Genomic DNA, 15,849 nt, shown 5'->3' on the forward strand with positions numbered 1-15,849 from the left:
TTATAGAGTTAAGTTTGATTTTTCTTCTACTTTTCCTCATGTCTTTGGACCTACTTCCCCCACCTTTCCTCTCTCTTCCCTTCTGTCTCCTTCTGTCGTGATTTTTCTGTCTTGCTCACTCTTTCAGAATCCTGTCTCAGATGTATGCTCTGCTCTGGACTGCCAGACAGGGGTCTGTTGTTCTTATATGAATTATGGAAATAAGGAAATCTTCAAATTCTTTAAGATAGAGGCAATAAAGCAGATGGGAATTACTGCGTTGAGAACAGAAAGCAATTCCCAGCGCAGAGGACTGAACAACAGAATGTGAATGACAGGACCTATTGATGTGGGGTAGGGGCTTTTAGCTGAGGCTCTCTGTTTAAATATGTAGCCCAATAGACCAAGTTAAAGATTCCGAATAACAGCGGGAAGGCTATTCTTGACAGTCGGTCAATTTTGCTTACACTGTTAAAGGTTTTCTTCGGTTCTGGTGGTTTTGTTTCCGTCTTGACTTCTTTTGGTTCTATGGTTGCACTTTTAGCAATGGTGGCTAAGCCGGGGTCACCCCTGGCCAAATTAGGTGTGTAGCTTGTTGCTGTTGGAGCATAAGTGTTGTTTTTCTTAATGAGAGGATCCTTCATTTTCTTTGGCTGTAGAAGGAAAGAGTAAAAGTATTTTGTTTAGTAAACTGTGGGAAGCACGTTTATAAGTTGCTGAGCAAAGGGACCTTTAGAACTCAAACATGTGCTTTATTTAAAATCTAAGGAACGTAATTTACAACTGCATTTTGGGGAGAAATGAAAAACGCAGATACAAACGTCTAGTTATAAGATTGACAAGTGACCTTGCAGGACATTTGTTCCTGTCCAAAATGTCCATAAGACAGTTGGTCCATGAGACATTTGGTTTACGCCAAGTCCTTGAAATGTGGTCCTATCCAAAATGTCCATGAGCATATCGGGTCCATGCCAAATGGTTTTGGACAGGATGAAATAACAAAGTCCTTTGGTGTGGACCAAACATCTTATGGATGTTTTGGGCAGGACCAACTATGACCACGTATCAGGGACTTTTTGGCATGAGCCTAGGTCAGACTAATAGAAATACCGTCAGGTTTTTCCCAGCCCAAAATGCTTGGTCGTCGTTTTAGGTCACTAAATTTTGGGGTAGTTTGTTTTGCAGTGAAAAACTGCTGAGCTAATTATTATTTGTTCCTTCTCCCCATGTTTCCAATGGGCAAATGGCAAAGCAGGGGTAGTCAGGATATCCTGAATTCAATTCTTGCTCAGTGTTGGCTGCTTATCAACGTTATCTGTGCAGTAATTGACAAGTGCGGTATTTCTTAGAGTTTCTGTTTCTCAAAAATAAAGTGTATCATTGTTTAGAGCTATGTGCTCTGATAGAGTTGCCATCAGTAACTTGTGACTATTGAGCACTTGTAATGTGGCTAGTCTAATTTGAGATGTTCTGGAAGTATAAAGTACACATAGGATTTCGAAGGCTTAGTATGAAAAATAAAAAAAAGTACAGGGCTTCCCTGGTGGCGCAGTGGTTGCGAGTCCGCCTGCCGATGCAGGGGACATGGGTTTGTGCCCCGGTCTGGGAGGATCCCACATGCTGCGGAGCGGCTGGGCCCGTGAGCCATGGCCGCTGGGCCCGCGCGTCTGGAGCCTGTGCTCCGCGGTGGGAGAGGCTGCAGCGGTGAGAGGTCCGTGTACCGCAAAAAAAAAAAAAAAAAAAAGTACAATATTTCTCCTAAATAATGTTTAGAATTATTTATACGTAAAGAGGATATTTTTGACATATTGGCTAAAGTATATTATTAAACTTAATTTCACTGGTTTGTACTTTTTAAATAAGGCTACCAGAAATATGTTAATTATATATACGGCTCACATTTATGGCTCACTTATATTCCTGCTGGATATCACTAGTCTAGAAGAGTGAGCCTTTTTTTTTTTGTGCACACTAAATCACCAGTTAAATTTTTTTTAAGTGTAAATGTCTTGGGCACAATCTTGCATTTTGAATCAGAACTCCTAGGGAGTGAAGCCTGATTATTGACATTGTGAATAAACTACACAGAGAATGTTCATGAGCAGCTAAACTTGACCAACCAGACTCGATTGGTCTGTATTATTGGTAGATTTTGTCTCTCCTACTGCCAATTTATCATAATACCCTGATACTAAATTTTCTCAACTTAAGTGTTTTATTTCTTTCTTTCTTTCTGCAGCATCATGTTGAAAAGGATATTTAGAAATATCTGGTTGGTTTCTCAGGAAATAATATAGTTTTTTTCATTTCTGAAAATATTGAGCTCCCCCATATTCATTAAGAAGTTGGGGGCTTCCCTGGTGGCGCAGTGGTTGGGAGTCCGCCTGCCGATGCAGGGGACGCGGGTTTGTGCCCCGGTCCGGGAGGATCCCACATGCCACGGAGCGGCTGGGCCCATGAGCCATGGCCACTGAGCCTGCACGTCCGGAGCCTGTGCTCCGCAACGGGAGAGGCCACAGCAGTGAGAGGCCCGCGTACCACAAAAAAAAAAAAAAAAAAAAAAGAAGTTGGTATTTCTTTCAACAATTAAACATATAAGGATGGATCTTGAGAAGGCTACTGTATGCTTGCTTGAAAACATGATGCCCTATGTGGATTTTCTTTTTTTTTTTGAAGTTATACCATGTCAGAGATTGAAATTTTACCTCTCCTGAAAAAACTCACCTGGTCACAGGAAAAATATGTTATTTATTCTCTCTGAATGTCAAAATGAGACCTGGATCACACTGTGATCATGCTCCTTATTATAAGCTAATCAAACTGGCAAAGCCCTGGGGAAGATTTTTACAGAGACATAGATAAATTATAAAAAATATTCTCTTTCTCATTAGGATGACAGATATAGGCATTATGTATATGTATGTATCTATCTATCTATATATACATAAAATATATAGATATGACCATACTTATAGCTATATGTGTACACTGAATAACACGCACTGTAGATTGATAGAGATTGAAATATTTCATTTGAGACACAGCACTTGAAAGACTAACATACGGTCAGAAAGAGAGAAATATAAACTCAACTATGAGCTCACCAATGCCTCAACCCAAATTCTGTGCTTTCCAGATCCAGTTCAATTCATCTAACAAGTCATTAACCACTGATACTGATGAGCCACAATCAGAAAGACATTGGCCTCTTGCAGCATGCAAAGAAAGGATTAAGATAGAAAAGCAACTTTTCCCAGTGCTTGCATTTCATTTTTCAGTTGCATATCACCGATGTTTGCATATAATTAATTTTGAAGAACTTTAATAGAATATGCCAGTGATTCTAAGATGTGCATTTTTAAAATGTCCACATCTATGACTTTGGGCTATGTCTTACAATTGGTAGTGTCTTATGATCACTCATCTTCAGTTTTGGTGCTCTTTCCTTTGGGACTGCCTTTTTGTTCTAGGACAAATGGAGGCCATCAATGGCTAAGGTAAGTATTGGACACAAACTCTGTCTCCACTCTCTCACCCCTTTCTCCAACTGGTAAATGCAGTCCCTTTTGTCTTGTCTCCTCTTTACTGAACCTGAGCCTAGGTCCTTGATTTGAAAATTCAGAGATTTTTTTATACTGGGCAAGGATGTTTCAAGGCAAGGTGAATTTTGAGGACTGGTTCTGGCCCATTTTGGTTGTGATAGTGCATCTGATGCAGAACCTTCTATGCTGTTGCTTGTGTACAAGATCATTGAGGTGTTCAACTGATTCACCTGTGGCTGAAAGGTAAAGCTCAAAGAGCTTTTGCTTGGCAGCATATTTTCTTTCTTATGTATACGTGTATTAGTGGTACATCGTATAAGCAGTAACGCTTTAGATTCTATTAAATGCGGTAGATGTTTCCAACACAAAGGATCCTCTTTTCAAGTATATTTGTGGAGCTATGGGAAAAACATCATTAAATGGATTTCTTTACTATACACCCTCTCAGACTCTTTACTATACTGTGACTTGGTGACAGTATGCAGAATTATTCAGGTGTATTTGACCACAGAACTGTATTTTTAGGGACTGACTCAAGACATTAGAATTCTGTATTTGCTGTAGAGTGATTCCTCCTAGATTACTTCTAGATGTCTTAGAATCTCTGTGTCTCTGACTTTGCCCTTCTTTCCACCATCCCAAGGCTCCCTTGCATTTTGACATATTTTTCCTTCAAACCTCAGAAGTAGAAATATCCTCCCCAACTGTGCTTTATTTATTTACTTATTTATTTTGGCTGCATCCTGCAGCATGCAAGACCTTAGTTCCCTGACCAGGGATGGAACCCTCACCACATGAATTGGAAGGAAGAGTCTTAACCACCGGACCATGGGGGAAGTCCCTCCCAACTATGCTTTAAAATTCACTCTAAAGTAGGTTCTAATTGAGAAGAACAGTGATATTCTTGACTTGATAATTTTCTACAGTGAAGAATTTTTCTGTGAATTCTGTGTGTTATGATTCTTAAAGCAAACCTCTATTTTGGAAAAAGAAAATGTGTTTCCTACCCTTTAGTGAAAATTAGAGATAATGCATTTTGCAAGCTCAATTCAATTGAGCCATTAAAGTAATAACATTTCTGACCAAAGTTATTAGGCTTGGAAAACAACCAGAAGACTATAATTTTCAAGTTACAAAAATTATAATGGCATAATTGCTCCTAATGTAAGGTTTGTTAAAACAGTTCTCACGTCAATGGGGACCATAGGAAAGCATATTTGAGGAGACATGTTTACCTTTGTGTTTCTCCTTTATCTCATTCATTCTACTCTGAACATCTATCCACTGAAACAACCTTTGCTTAGCAATAACAAAATTCTCATAGCACGTAATCATTTGTGACATAAGAAACAAAGAATCCTCTTTACCCTTTCTCTGCATTCTTCATCCATTTCCCCAAGTCCAAACATGCCATCCTATATGTTTAAAAAGACATAATAGTGCTATATCACAGGAAATATTAAAGCATTTACCTTTTCTGGAACCACACTTTTGCCATCCCATGCATAACCTCTTTTGGTGAAATAGTTTACTGTGGCAAACTCAATTAGAGCTGAGAATACAAAGGCATAGCACACTGCAATAAACCAATCCATAGCAGTTGCATAAGCCACCTTAGGGAGGGAATTTCTGGCACTGATACTCAAAGTTGTCATGGTGAGCACAGTTGTTACTCCTGTAAAGAAAGAAAGTGAATTTGTAGGTTCATACTACAAACTTTCATCACTGAGGTCAGCCTACTTATGTAAAGGGAAACACAGACAGAGTGTGTTTTCAAGTTCATCCCATTTTGGTTTGGGATGGATGAGTTTTAATTTAACCCCAGTGCAGTTTGCAGTTCATGGTATGGCAGTATTGATGGAGAGCTCTTGGAGGGATAAACTCCTCTGCTATTGAGAAGCTGTTAATAAGATAGTGAACTCCCGTAAATAGGTGTCTTGAACATGGTGTCCTGGGTAGGAAAGGAAATAATATTCCTTCACTGTCCCCAACTGTAGGAAAAAGAAAGCAGGTATCTTCACTGTCCTTGAACCATAAGTAGTCTCTGGATCCTCAGCTCTGTTTAATATTCTACCTGTGTACTTTGAATATACAATCCAAGAAACCAATAACTTTTTGATAATTCATCATTGATAGATAATTAAATTATTTTAGGATAATATCTTGTTACATTATTAACTCTTTGGCCTTTATACTATATTTTCCTGATTCTTCAAATAGATACTCTTTTGAAGATGTTCCTGAAATAAGTTGCATGTAACTTGCTTGAGGTCACATAGCTCAGAAGTAGTAAAACCAAATTTGAACACATTCATCAGATTCAAATGTCCACAGTCTTACTCTCTCTGCTAATGCTGCCCTATCTTCCCTATTCTGTGAATCTATCCCTACTGATTAAAATCACCTACATTCAAAGCAATTTTCACATCAGTTGCTTTTAGTTTACTTAGATTATTATAAGTGTTGGTATGTGAATGATGACATCCATTAATGTTCATTTAACAAATTAATATTATCAACCTACTCTATGTAATGCACTAAACTAGTTAGAATACTGTAAGTTCCCTTTTAAGCCATTTGAAAATGTATGAAAAAAATCACAGGAACCCAGTGGGGGTGGCTTAGGTTGCATGATGTTGAAAAAATCTTAACCTCTTCCAGTAACTAGTTCCTCACTACTTAGCTCTATAGCCTTGAGGAAGCGAGTTAACTTCTAGGGCCCTCAGTCTCCATGACTTTAAAAGTGATGATTTAAACTTCATTCTCTTGATTGTTTACATCATTGTTGAAATTCTAAGAGAGGAAAAGTTCTGCATATTTACAAGATTATTTGAGGATTAAATATAATAATATGTGAAAGCATTTTAAAGATAAGTAAATTATTGCCACAGAAGATATTGTCATCCCATGTGTCTAAAACTCATACCTATTATTCACCCTTTTGATTAATTTTAGAGAATCAGCAGGGTTACACAGCTGGTCGGTGGCTAATTTTTCTAAGCTGCTTTAAACCGTACAATATTCCCTAGTTTCCATGATTTTCAAGATAGATGATCTTTAACTCTATTAGAAAGTGTTAGGACTAAGAAGAAACACTGAGATTTTTATTAACTCATATTTTTGATACATGGTCACAGTTGTAGGAAATAGACTTACTATGAACATTGGAGGTGTTGCAGAAAGTTCTGGGGCATTAACCATATTATGTAACCAACAAATGGTTTCAGGAATATTGGTGGGAAAATAGCCCCCAGATTTACATATCAATATTAACTTGAGCAAAGAGCAAGGTAATTAAATGTCAGTATTTGGAAAACAGAGCAACCCAGTCTCAAATCCCAGCTCTGTAACTGCTGAGTGACGCTGGGAAAATTGCCTCACAGTTCTGAGCTTCTGGATGTTTCGTAATTATTTCCTTATAAATTAATTTTACTAAGTCTAACTCAGAGGGCTATTGTGAGTATTAAATAAAATAATGTAATAAAGTGTTTAGCACTTAGCCTGATACTCACTAAGGACAAAGTTAATAACATTTTTTTTATTTTTTGGCTGTGTTGGGTCTTCATTGCTGCGTGCAGGCTTTCTCTAATTGTGGTGAGCAGGGCTACTCTTCGTTACGGTGCATGGGCTTCTCATTGCGGTGGCTTCTCTTGTTGCAGATTACGGGCTCTAGAGCGCCGGCTCAGTAGTTGTGGCACACGGGCTTAGTTGCTCCGTGGCATGTGGGATCTTCCCGAACCAGGGCTCGAACGCGTGTCCCCTGCATTGGCAGGCAGATTCTTAACCACTGTGCCACCAGGGAATCCCCAAAGTTAATAACTTATTATGATCAACTTCAGTCCTTTTGGATAAATCCCCACTAAAGTGAATTCCATTTTTTATTTGAATTTTGGCTTATGTGGGCCACCAACTGTTAAAAGTAATTGGGGAATGGGTGTTCTTAAAAAAAATGTATCCATAAATTAAAAACAGTTAACAATAACATAGAGAGAGGTGTGTGTGTGTGTGTGTGTGTGTGTGTGTGTGTGTGGTCTTACAATTCCTGCTATAGGGAAAGGGAAAAAACCAAAAATATGCTGAGTATCTATTAAGTTTCAAGTATTGAGCCCGACAATTTACAAATTTTATTTTATTTTTCTCACTTAATCTTTTAAATGGCACTATTTTATTTTAATTGTACTCTCATTTTATAGGCAACTGACACTTAGAAGACTGAAGATTGAACCTAAAACTTGGGTCTGTCTGGCAGCAAATTTACATGACCACAGCCTCCAAATGAGAAAGAGCATGGAAGGTTAAGAAGATGATGTTTTAAGACATGAAATGGCTCCAGCTTTGTTGCCTTTTGGATGCCATTTACTAAACTGTTATAAGGTACAACTTTTGCTTTATTTTTTCCCTCTGGTATTTTTTCTTTAAATACCCATGACCCTCTCAGGCATTCCCCACAGCTCAGAGGAATGTGCTGAGCACAGACTAGAAAGAATAGAGACGTGTACTAAATAAATGTTAGAAGGCTGAAGGTCTCAGAAAATTGTATTTGTGATTTTATTGAACTTAAAACATTCGAAATATATAACTTGGTACACAGAAACACTTGCCAGGGTTGAGTTTACAGATATGCAGTTATGTTTACCAGAAGGGCATGAGTCAGCTGAGATAGCAGACTGTTGAAAATGTTAAGAACAAGGTTTTTGACTTATAAAACATTCCAAAGTGCTTTAGAGGATTTCCAAAAAGGAAGGGTAGGATTTGTTGGGGACCAAGGCGGGGGAAGTGAGCATTTTAAAAAATCATTTTCACTACAGTGCTGGGCTCATTCTACAAAAATAAACATAAAACATAAAGCACATGTCTTTTGTTCTCATTTTAAAAAAATTCAAGTGAATAAAGGGCTCAAACTACCTACACATATAGAAGTGAGCATCTGACAAGAGTTCAATCTTCAGTTCTAATAAGTGGTGTAAACACTAATTAATATTTACAAATTGTGTTAAGGGAAAAATAGAGTTTTAAATGAACTACTCTTTTGCTCTGCAGGTGAAATCATTCTGGGTCTTGATTTAGCTGTTCTTAGGCTAATGTCACAGCAAAGATTTCGTGGTTTCCAACCCAGAAGCACCTTGCTAAGTTCAGAAGAAAAGATGTTTTTCTGTGCCCTTGTAACAGAGTCTTGCTTTTTTTCCTGAGATGACTGATGCCACAGGGGTCTCTGCATAAGAATAATCCTCAGTTTAGAATGTAAGCACCTGAAGGCTTCTGTTTTGTAGTAAAGGGTTTTAAACATAGCATGTGCCTAGTTGATATTTTTGGAATGAGCCTTGATAATTGTACCTTTCACCAATTAAATATGTGGTTATAATTTCCAGATAAATTATGTTGCCCACGACAACCCCGTTCCATGCCTTGTCATTGCAGCAGGAAGTACATGGGTAGTTGTACCTCATCATCATTAAGTGCAGACTCTAGAGCTAAGAGTCTGGGTCTTACTCCAGACTTCTTCACCTCATAGCTTCTGAACTTGGGCAAGTTACTTAATATCTCGCTCCTTAGCTTTCTTGTCTATACCACAGGGATAATATTACAGAGGATTCTTTTAGTGTTAAATAAGATAATATAGGGTTGTTTCATAGAACAAAGCCTGATATAAAAGCATTCAATAAGTATTCTGCATGATTTTATTGTTATTCAAATTTTAAGCTCCAGAATTTAACATTCATGAAAAGAATGGTTTATGTTAAGGTAACAGCTACATTCCATGCATAGAACATAGTAGGACCTCATAGTAGATTTCAAAGAAAAAGTCAGTTATTGAATGAGTGAATGAATGAATGAATCAGTAAGTTTTTGGTGATGAAATCTTGTTTTCATCAGCCTGAAAAGTACACTTAAGACAGTGTACTATGACACAGGCAGGAAATACCTCTTTATATGAAATACAAACTTCTAAAATTATAAATTAGGGAGTGAGTTTTCCTATTAGTAAAACGTTATTACCCTTTAAACATTTTTCCATTAGACTGACTTAAAGCATCTAAGGCATTTAAAATATTTTCATAGAAAAAAATATTTGTAACTCTTCAGAAGTGCACACATTGGGTAAAATGAGATATTCCTGTACTGGTGTCATGGTCATCAATGAGTTCTTTCTACATAAGGACCCCTTGCTTTCATATATGTAAGGAAGTAGTTCTGCTGATATTATATTTTCTCAGATTCTCAAAAAATACACTGACACATGATTCTAAATGTATGATTTAAGTATTAATGTTTTAGAATCATTAGATTCTAAATGATTCTAAATGTATGATTTAAGTATTAATGTTTCTATGTGTGTATTTTAATCACAGGCATTTCATACCTGCTTCATTCCATTTTTCCCCTAAAATAGCAAATCACGTGTTCATTAATCCCATCAATTAACATGCACTAAAACAGCTTGCTATTTTAAAAAAAGAATTTTTTTACAATCATGTCATAATGAGAATGGTAATTCCTTGAACATTCCTATTGTATTAACTTCAGATTTTAACGTATTATTACTTTTTTCATTCTATCTGCAATGTCACAGATATGATACAACTTGCCCTCCAGACCCTTGCATGTGCATCTTGATTGGCACTTACCAAAGACGGTCCTTGCTGGTACAGACTCTCTGTTGAGCCAGAACGAGACTTGGGAGAGAATAACCGTCATTATGCATGGCAGGTATGTTTGAATAACAAAATAGCCAATCTTTCTTTTCAGGTGGAAATGAGTGGTCATAACAACATATTCTCCTGGAGGGTAAAACAGACAGTAAGGTGAGCAATTTGACCTTGAAAATAAATTATCTGTGAGTTTTTCCATCAGCAGCAAGAACCTGGAGGTTAGACATAGCCTTTATCCATGTGACATCTGGTTCCTGGAGAGAAAAGCTTTTATCCAGGAAAGAAAAGAGACATTTAAAAAACACACCATAACACATTACTGTATATAAAATAGATAACTAATAAGAACCTGCTGTACAGCACAGGGAACTCTACTCAATACTCTGTAATGGCCTGTATGGGAAAAGAATCTAAAAAAAAAAAAAAGAGTGGATATATGTATAACTGATTCACTTTGCTGTACACCTGAAACTAACACAACATTGTAAATCAACTATACTCCAATAAAAATTTAAGAAAACCAAACAAACACCAAAATGGCACTGAGGTTGAGATTGATGTGCCAGAGATCTCATCGATTTTCGTATGTCCTAATCCCGGTACCTGATACATTTAAGAGACAAATCTGAGCATATGTTTACAGATTGGCTTTAATAACCCTGAAGGCAATGCGCTAGATCCTGATGATGTACACCAGTGGATTAGAAGACACCAGTTTGTCCTCTGCAGAAAAGAGTCAGGCTGTCTAATGGAGGAGCTTTGGTGTCCAAGTCAGGGGAGCTGAATTCCAGCTCTTGCACTTTCTTTCAGTAGCTCTCTGACCTTGGATTTGGCTTACCCTGATTATCAAGATGAGAAGAGTGTGATAGAACTCTCAAAATTTGTTTTGAGGAACACCTTCATCACCATCACCTGGGAAGGTTTCGAAACATGCAACTCTTCAGGTCCCACCTATTCACACAAACCATTCTTTAAGGTAAGGGCAGAAAAATCCTATTTGTCACTAGCTTTTGAACTTGTCTCAATTCCTAGACCAGTCTGGGAAATAATGGAGTAGCTAGGCACTCTCCATGGTCTTTATATATGTCAAAGTCTGATTTGATTAGAGGCCCAAAGAAATAAACACACAGCCCAAATTGTAGGAGGTGTTTTCTGTTTTTAGTTGATGTTATTTCTTAATTGCAAGTCTTAGAAGTTTTTAGCTTTACTCACTCTGAATATATACTTAGTTATCTGTGTGTGGGTAGGAGAAAAATAGGTATATTCTTACTAAGAAAATATTGCTGTCTTCGGTATTCACATTTCTCTATCTTCCTCCTTCCCTTCAACTTCAAACTTTTCCCTCCTCAACCTGTGATTTATGTCTCAGCTCATGGCCATCCAGCTTCAGCCCCTATAATGTGGTTAAAACTGCTCACGATCTCTTAATATCCATAACTGAACATCTCAGTCTTAAAGATCTCAATCTTCAAACCCACTGACCATCTTCTTTGTAGCACTAAAAATTAAGCAATGCTGACTGCCCCTACCATCCTGATAGCACTCTCTAGACTCACATTCTCCTTTTAGCTCTCATTTTCAGTTTCTTTTGCTAACTCACTGGATATTTCAGTCAGAGAGTTATGAGTTCTTCCTGTCTCCTGGGCACTAATCTTCATCTTTCTGCAAAGCAAATGCAGAGGTTCCTGTTATAGTTCTGTCTTTAGCTGTCATCATCTCTATTTTTTTTTTCTTGACTCTAATAAGGAATTTTCCTTCTCACCCCTGCTCTTAATGTCATTTTTATCCAGATGGCTGCGGGAATCTACATCTCTAAGTGACATTGCTCTCAAAAACCACTGTATTTCCAAATATCTACTAGACATCTCATAGATACTGATTTTTCATTGATATCACCAACTAAATATGTTCAAAAGTGATATTACTTAAACTTTTCCATAAAAAATAATGACTAGCATATAGCAGGGCTTCTTTTCCACTTAGCATCCATTTCTAAATTCATGGCACTCTCATCTGTCTGTTCACTCAGGCTATTGATAAAAACCTGGAATTAATCCTTGGTTGTTAGTAGGACTTCCAAAAGAGAGAGAAAGGCATCAGTTGATCATCACAATTTTAATTTCACCTGTGCAGTATCTTTCAGTCTATCTCTTATCTCATGGTCATTGCTCTTATCTCCTTTGCAGATTTACAATGTAAATCTACCATAATCTATGAACTGTCTTGTTGGTCTCCAGTCATGTCCTAAACTACACTTTTCCCTAAATTTGAGGTCAGAGTGATTGTTTTAAAGCATACGTACATACCTTAAAACACCTTAATGGATTCCCATTATCCACATCAGGGTTTGTCAACCTCAGTACTACTGACATTTCAGAACAGAGAATTGTTTATTGTGGGAGCTGTCTTGTGTAATGTAGGATATTTAGCCACATACCTTGCCTCTTGCCCGCTAGATGCCACTTGTAGCCACTCTCCCTTCCCACAATGTGATAATCAACAGTGTCTCCAGTGTTACATACTAACAAGCAAACTCCCTAACCAATACCCAACACTCTCCACATCCTAGCTCTGACACGTGTTTCAGTATCACATCTCATGTCTCACCACACATTTTCATATCTCAGTAATCTGATCAACAAAATTCCCTACTTGACCTCTTCTATAGCCGAATATTTTGTTCATATATGGGTTGGGCTCAGTCCATAGTAGAAGAGGAAGAAATGTACTGTATGGGGACACTTTATTAGCTTTAGAAGCAAATGAATTAGGGTTCAAAACCCAGATACGCTATTTTCTTGCTGTGTAGCCTTAAACTCTCTGATCCTCAGTTTCCTCATTATAAAATAGTGATAAGTATATTGTGGGGAGGATACAGAATAAGGGCTCTAGTGAAGATCATTCTACATAAGAGTTTTTAAATAAATTTTAGTTGCTTTCTCCATTTCTTTTCTTGTTTCTCCAGTCAGAATTGGTAGAATTATTGGTAGAAGAAATGCTCCCTGTACTCTCTATAGTAGGAAATCATCGATACATTCAGTTATGTTTTCATGATTGTTATTAATGATAACACCTGCCATTTACTGATCAATATTAAGTAACTTCAAATTTATTTACAGCTTCTGTTTACACTTATCAATATATTATATACTTTTAATTTTAGTTATTTATGTACTTATACACCTCCACCAAACCGAAAGCTAATTAAGAAGCGAGAGAGTTCTTTGAGTATAGCATGGCTTTACATATCCTCAATATTCAGCACCTACCTATGGCGAAAAGGAATGAATGAGGCTTAAGAATACTCATTGCAATTAACATCCACTAGCATCTCTTTTTTGAAAGGTAAATAAAATGTTATCTAATTTTTTTCTATTTTCTGTAGATAACTTGGATAATGTCTCCAAGGTCATCTGAAATAAACAAGTGATTCAAATTTGAGAAAAATGCAAAAAAACACATTTTTTTCCTGGGACTCTGCTAAAATGTAGCCTTGGGTAGATATAATCAGGTTACATCTCACCTCCCAGGAGTACGCATTATCATTCCTAACCATTCATTCAATTGTAGCCTGCAAAATGTCATCAGCTCAAAGAAAAAATTCCATCTGTCATATACTGCCAGAAAGGTGAATGTCTATATATATTCCATTATCATCTTTTGTTGTTCACAATGTGACATTTTGGGAAGATTCTGCAAAGATTATTTTTTTGGAGGAGCTATCATGTGACATTATATTTGTTTTATAAACCACTTCCTCACTAACAAATTAGAAAAAGTAGAGGAAAACTTCAAATCTTTTGACATCACCTTCCTCAATTAAACAAAATCTAAGAAGTTTTGGTACAAAATGTTGATGGAAGAAATTTTCACATGTTGAGGCATGGGGAAGTCATTCTGGCTTATACATGAATTGGTTGATACTTTTTGCTAACCAGAACAGCCTGTCTTGTGGCCTGTCAAGCATGTATTGTACATCGACTTTAACCATTAAAGAAAAGAATTCATTTAAAAATCTAAATGGAATAACTGAGGTTCAGGCATCCAAAATGGATCTGGGTGGCCACTGTGGATGTGGTTTCAGATATATTCCTGTATCACTGAGAATTTCAATTTTCTGAGCTCTACCAGACTCAAGGACACCACCAGCCATTCTCAAAATAATATCTGCTAGCAGCTGCCAGCTGCAACCTTATGGTCTCAATTTCTCCCCATGTAACTATGCATCCATTTCGGACCCCAACCAGCCCTTGCTTAATAAACATCCTTACTTCTTGCCAGCTCCATCTATAATTTCTGACAAACAGCTTATGTAATTTTGCAGTTTTTGCCTTTATAAGCCTTCCCTGTTGTTGTAGTCTGGTAGAGCACAATTTGAGCACTTCTGGAATCTGTGTCTGCCAGGCTATAATCCACAGATTGGCGCAAATAAAACTTTTATCTATTCTTATTATATATTATTTATTGATTATTTCCATCAATAACATTTAAATAAGGAGAGCAAAAGGCGGCAAAATCAGAATCACATTGTAATCATTTAAAAATGAAAGAAAAAAAAACAAAAAGTCATGTAAATTGGATTGAAAGAGTATCTCTAGACATCAAGTGCTTATGTGCTAAGCATGTCAAATTATTTCCCTCTGATTTAACAGTCTAGAAGAATTGTAATTCAAATATCCTTTCACATCATGTAACCCTGAGGGAAGCTTGTAAATTAGATGTGACAATATTTCTTATACATCACAATACAAAATTAAAGAGAGAGAAGAAAAGAAGCAGGAATATAATTTTGTAAAGCAGCATTGAGGGTTTCTTTAGATCTGGCTTCCATCCTTTACTTTCTTAAATGTTGGTTACTTAGAGTAAATTCCTTGCTTAACTTTATTTGACTTCAGTTTTCTCATTTATTCAGTAAAAATGATAATGTGCTACTTAACTGTTTCCTGGGATGCTGTGAGGATAATATGAAATAACAGATGTGAAAGTTCTAAAAAAGTCTGAGTCACATGCAGATTTACAGTGTAAAGGCAGAAAGGATAGAAATGGATTCTCTAGCTCCATTCATTTCTTTAACAAAATTGTAGTGGATACTTATTCCATGTAAAGCTATCACTTTCCTTTCAAGTATTCTAAATTTTATGTTTTCTAAGATGCTACCTTTTTCAAAGGAATGAGGAATAAAAAATGTCATTGAGAGAGGGGCTGGTATTTTAATATCTGCTTCAGAGAATACTGAAATAGAAATAAGGAAACAATGGTTATAGTTCTAGGCCACTTAACCCCTCTGGACCTATCTCCTCATCTGAAATATGATTAGGTTGACCAGATGACTATGCTTACATAGTCCCTCTCCATCTTCCCTCCTACAAATCTGTTTTCACGTCTTACAGTTATATTATTTCTCTGGAGATCATGTATTAGGCTGCAAAAATAGAAGTCCTGAGGCTCCTTTGGTGAATGTCGATCACCACTATTGCTCCCTGGTCAGTGAAAACTGTTGCTTTCCTCATTCATTTCAGCCCTGCAGAGTCACCTTTAACTCATCCAGAGAAGACTGTTTCTAGGAAAGAGGATCCTATAATTTTCCCTGGTCATCTGTTCTAAGGATAAACAAAAGTCATTCACAAAGAAGAGACATTCTTTTTTTTTTTTGCAGTACGCAGGCCTCTCACTGCTGT

General features: G+C 37.0%; 1 protein-coding gene across 1 annotated transcript in view; it reads right to left on the minus strand.

The window, feature by feature from the left end:
- Window positions 1–320: 320 nt before the first annotated feature.
- GABRA1 (gamma-aminobutyric acid type A receptor subunit alpha1) overlaps window positions 321–15,849 on the minus strand; it is a gene marked incomplete at both ends in the record, with an annotated part of 54,251 nt that continues 38,722 nt past the window's right edge. The window contains 3 exons of the mRNA XM_082837487.1: window positions 321–632; window positions 4,994–5,196; window positions 10,148–10,300. Of these exons, the coding sequence (XP_082693613.1) occupies window positions 321–632; window positions 4,994–5,196; window positions 10,148–10,300 (668 nt within the window). The remainder of the gene's footprint in view (window positions 633–4,993; window positions 5,197–10,147; window positions 10,301–15,849) is intronic.

Source organism: Leucopleurus acutus (assembly GCF_964270905.1).
Source record: "Leucopleurus acutus genome assembly, chromosome: 3".
Classification (NCBI taxonomy): domain Eukaryota; kingdom Metazoa; phylum Chordata; class Mammalia; order Artiodactyla; family Delphinidae; genus Leucopleurus; species Leucopleurus acutus.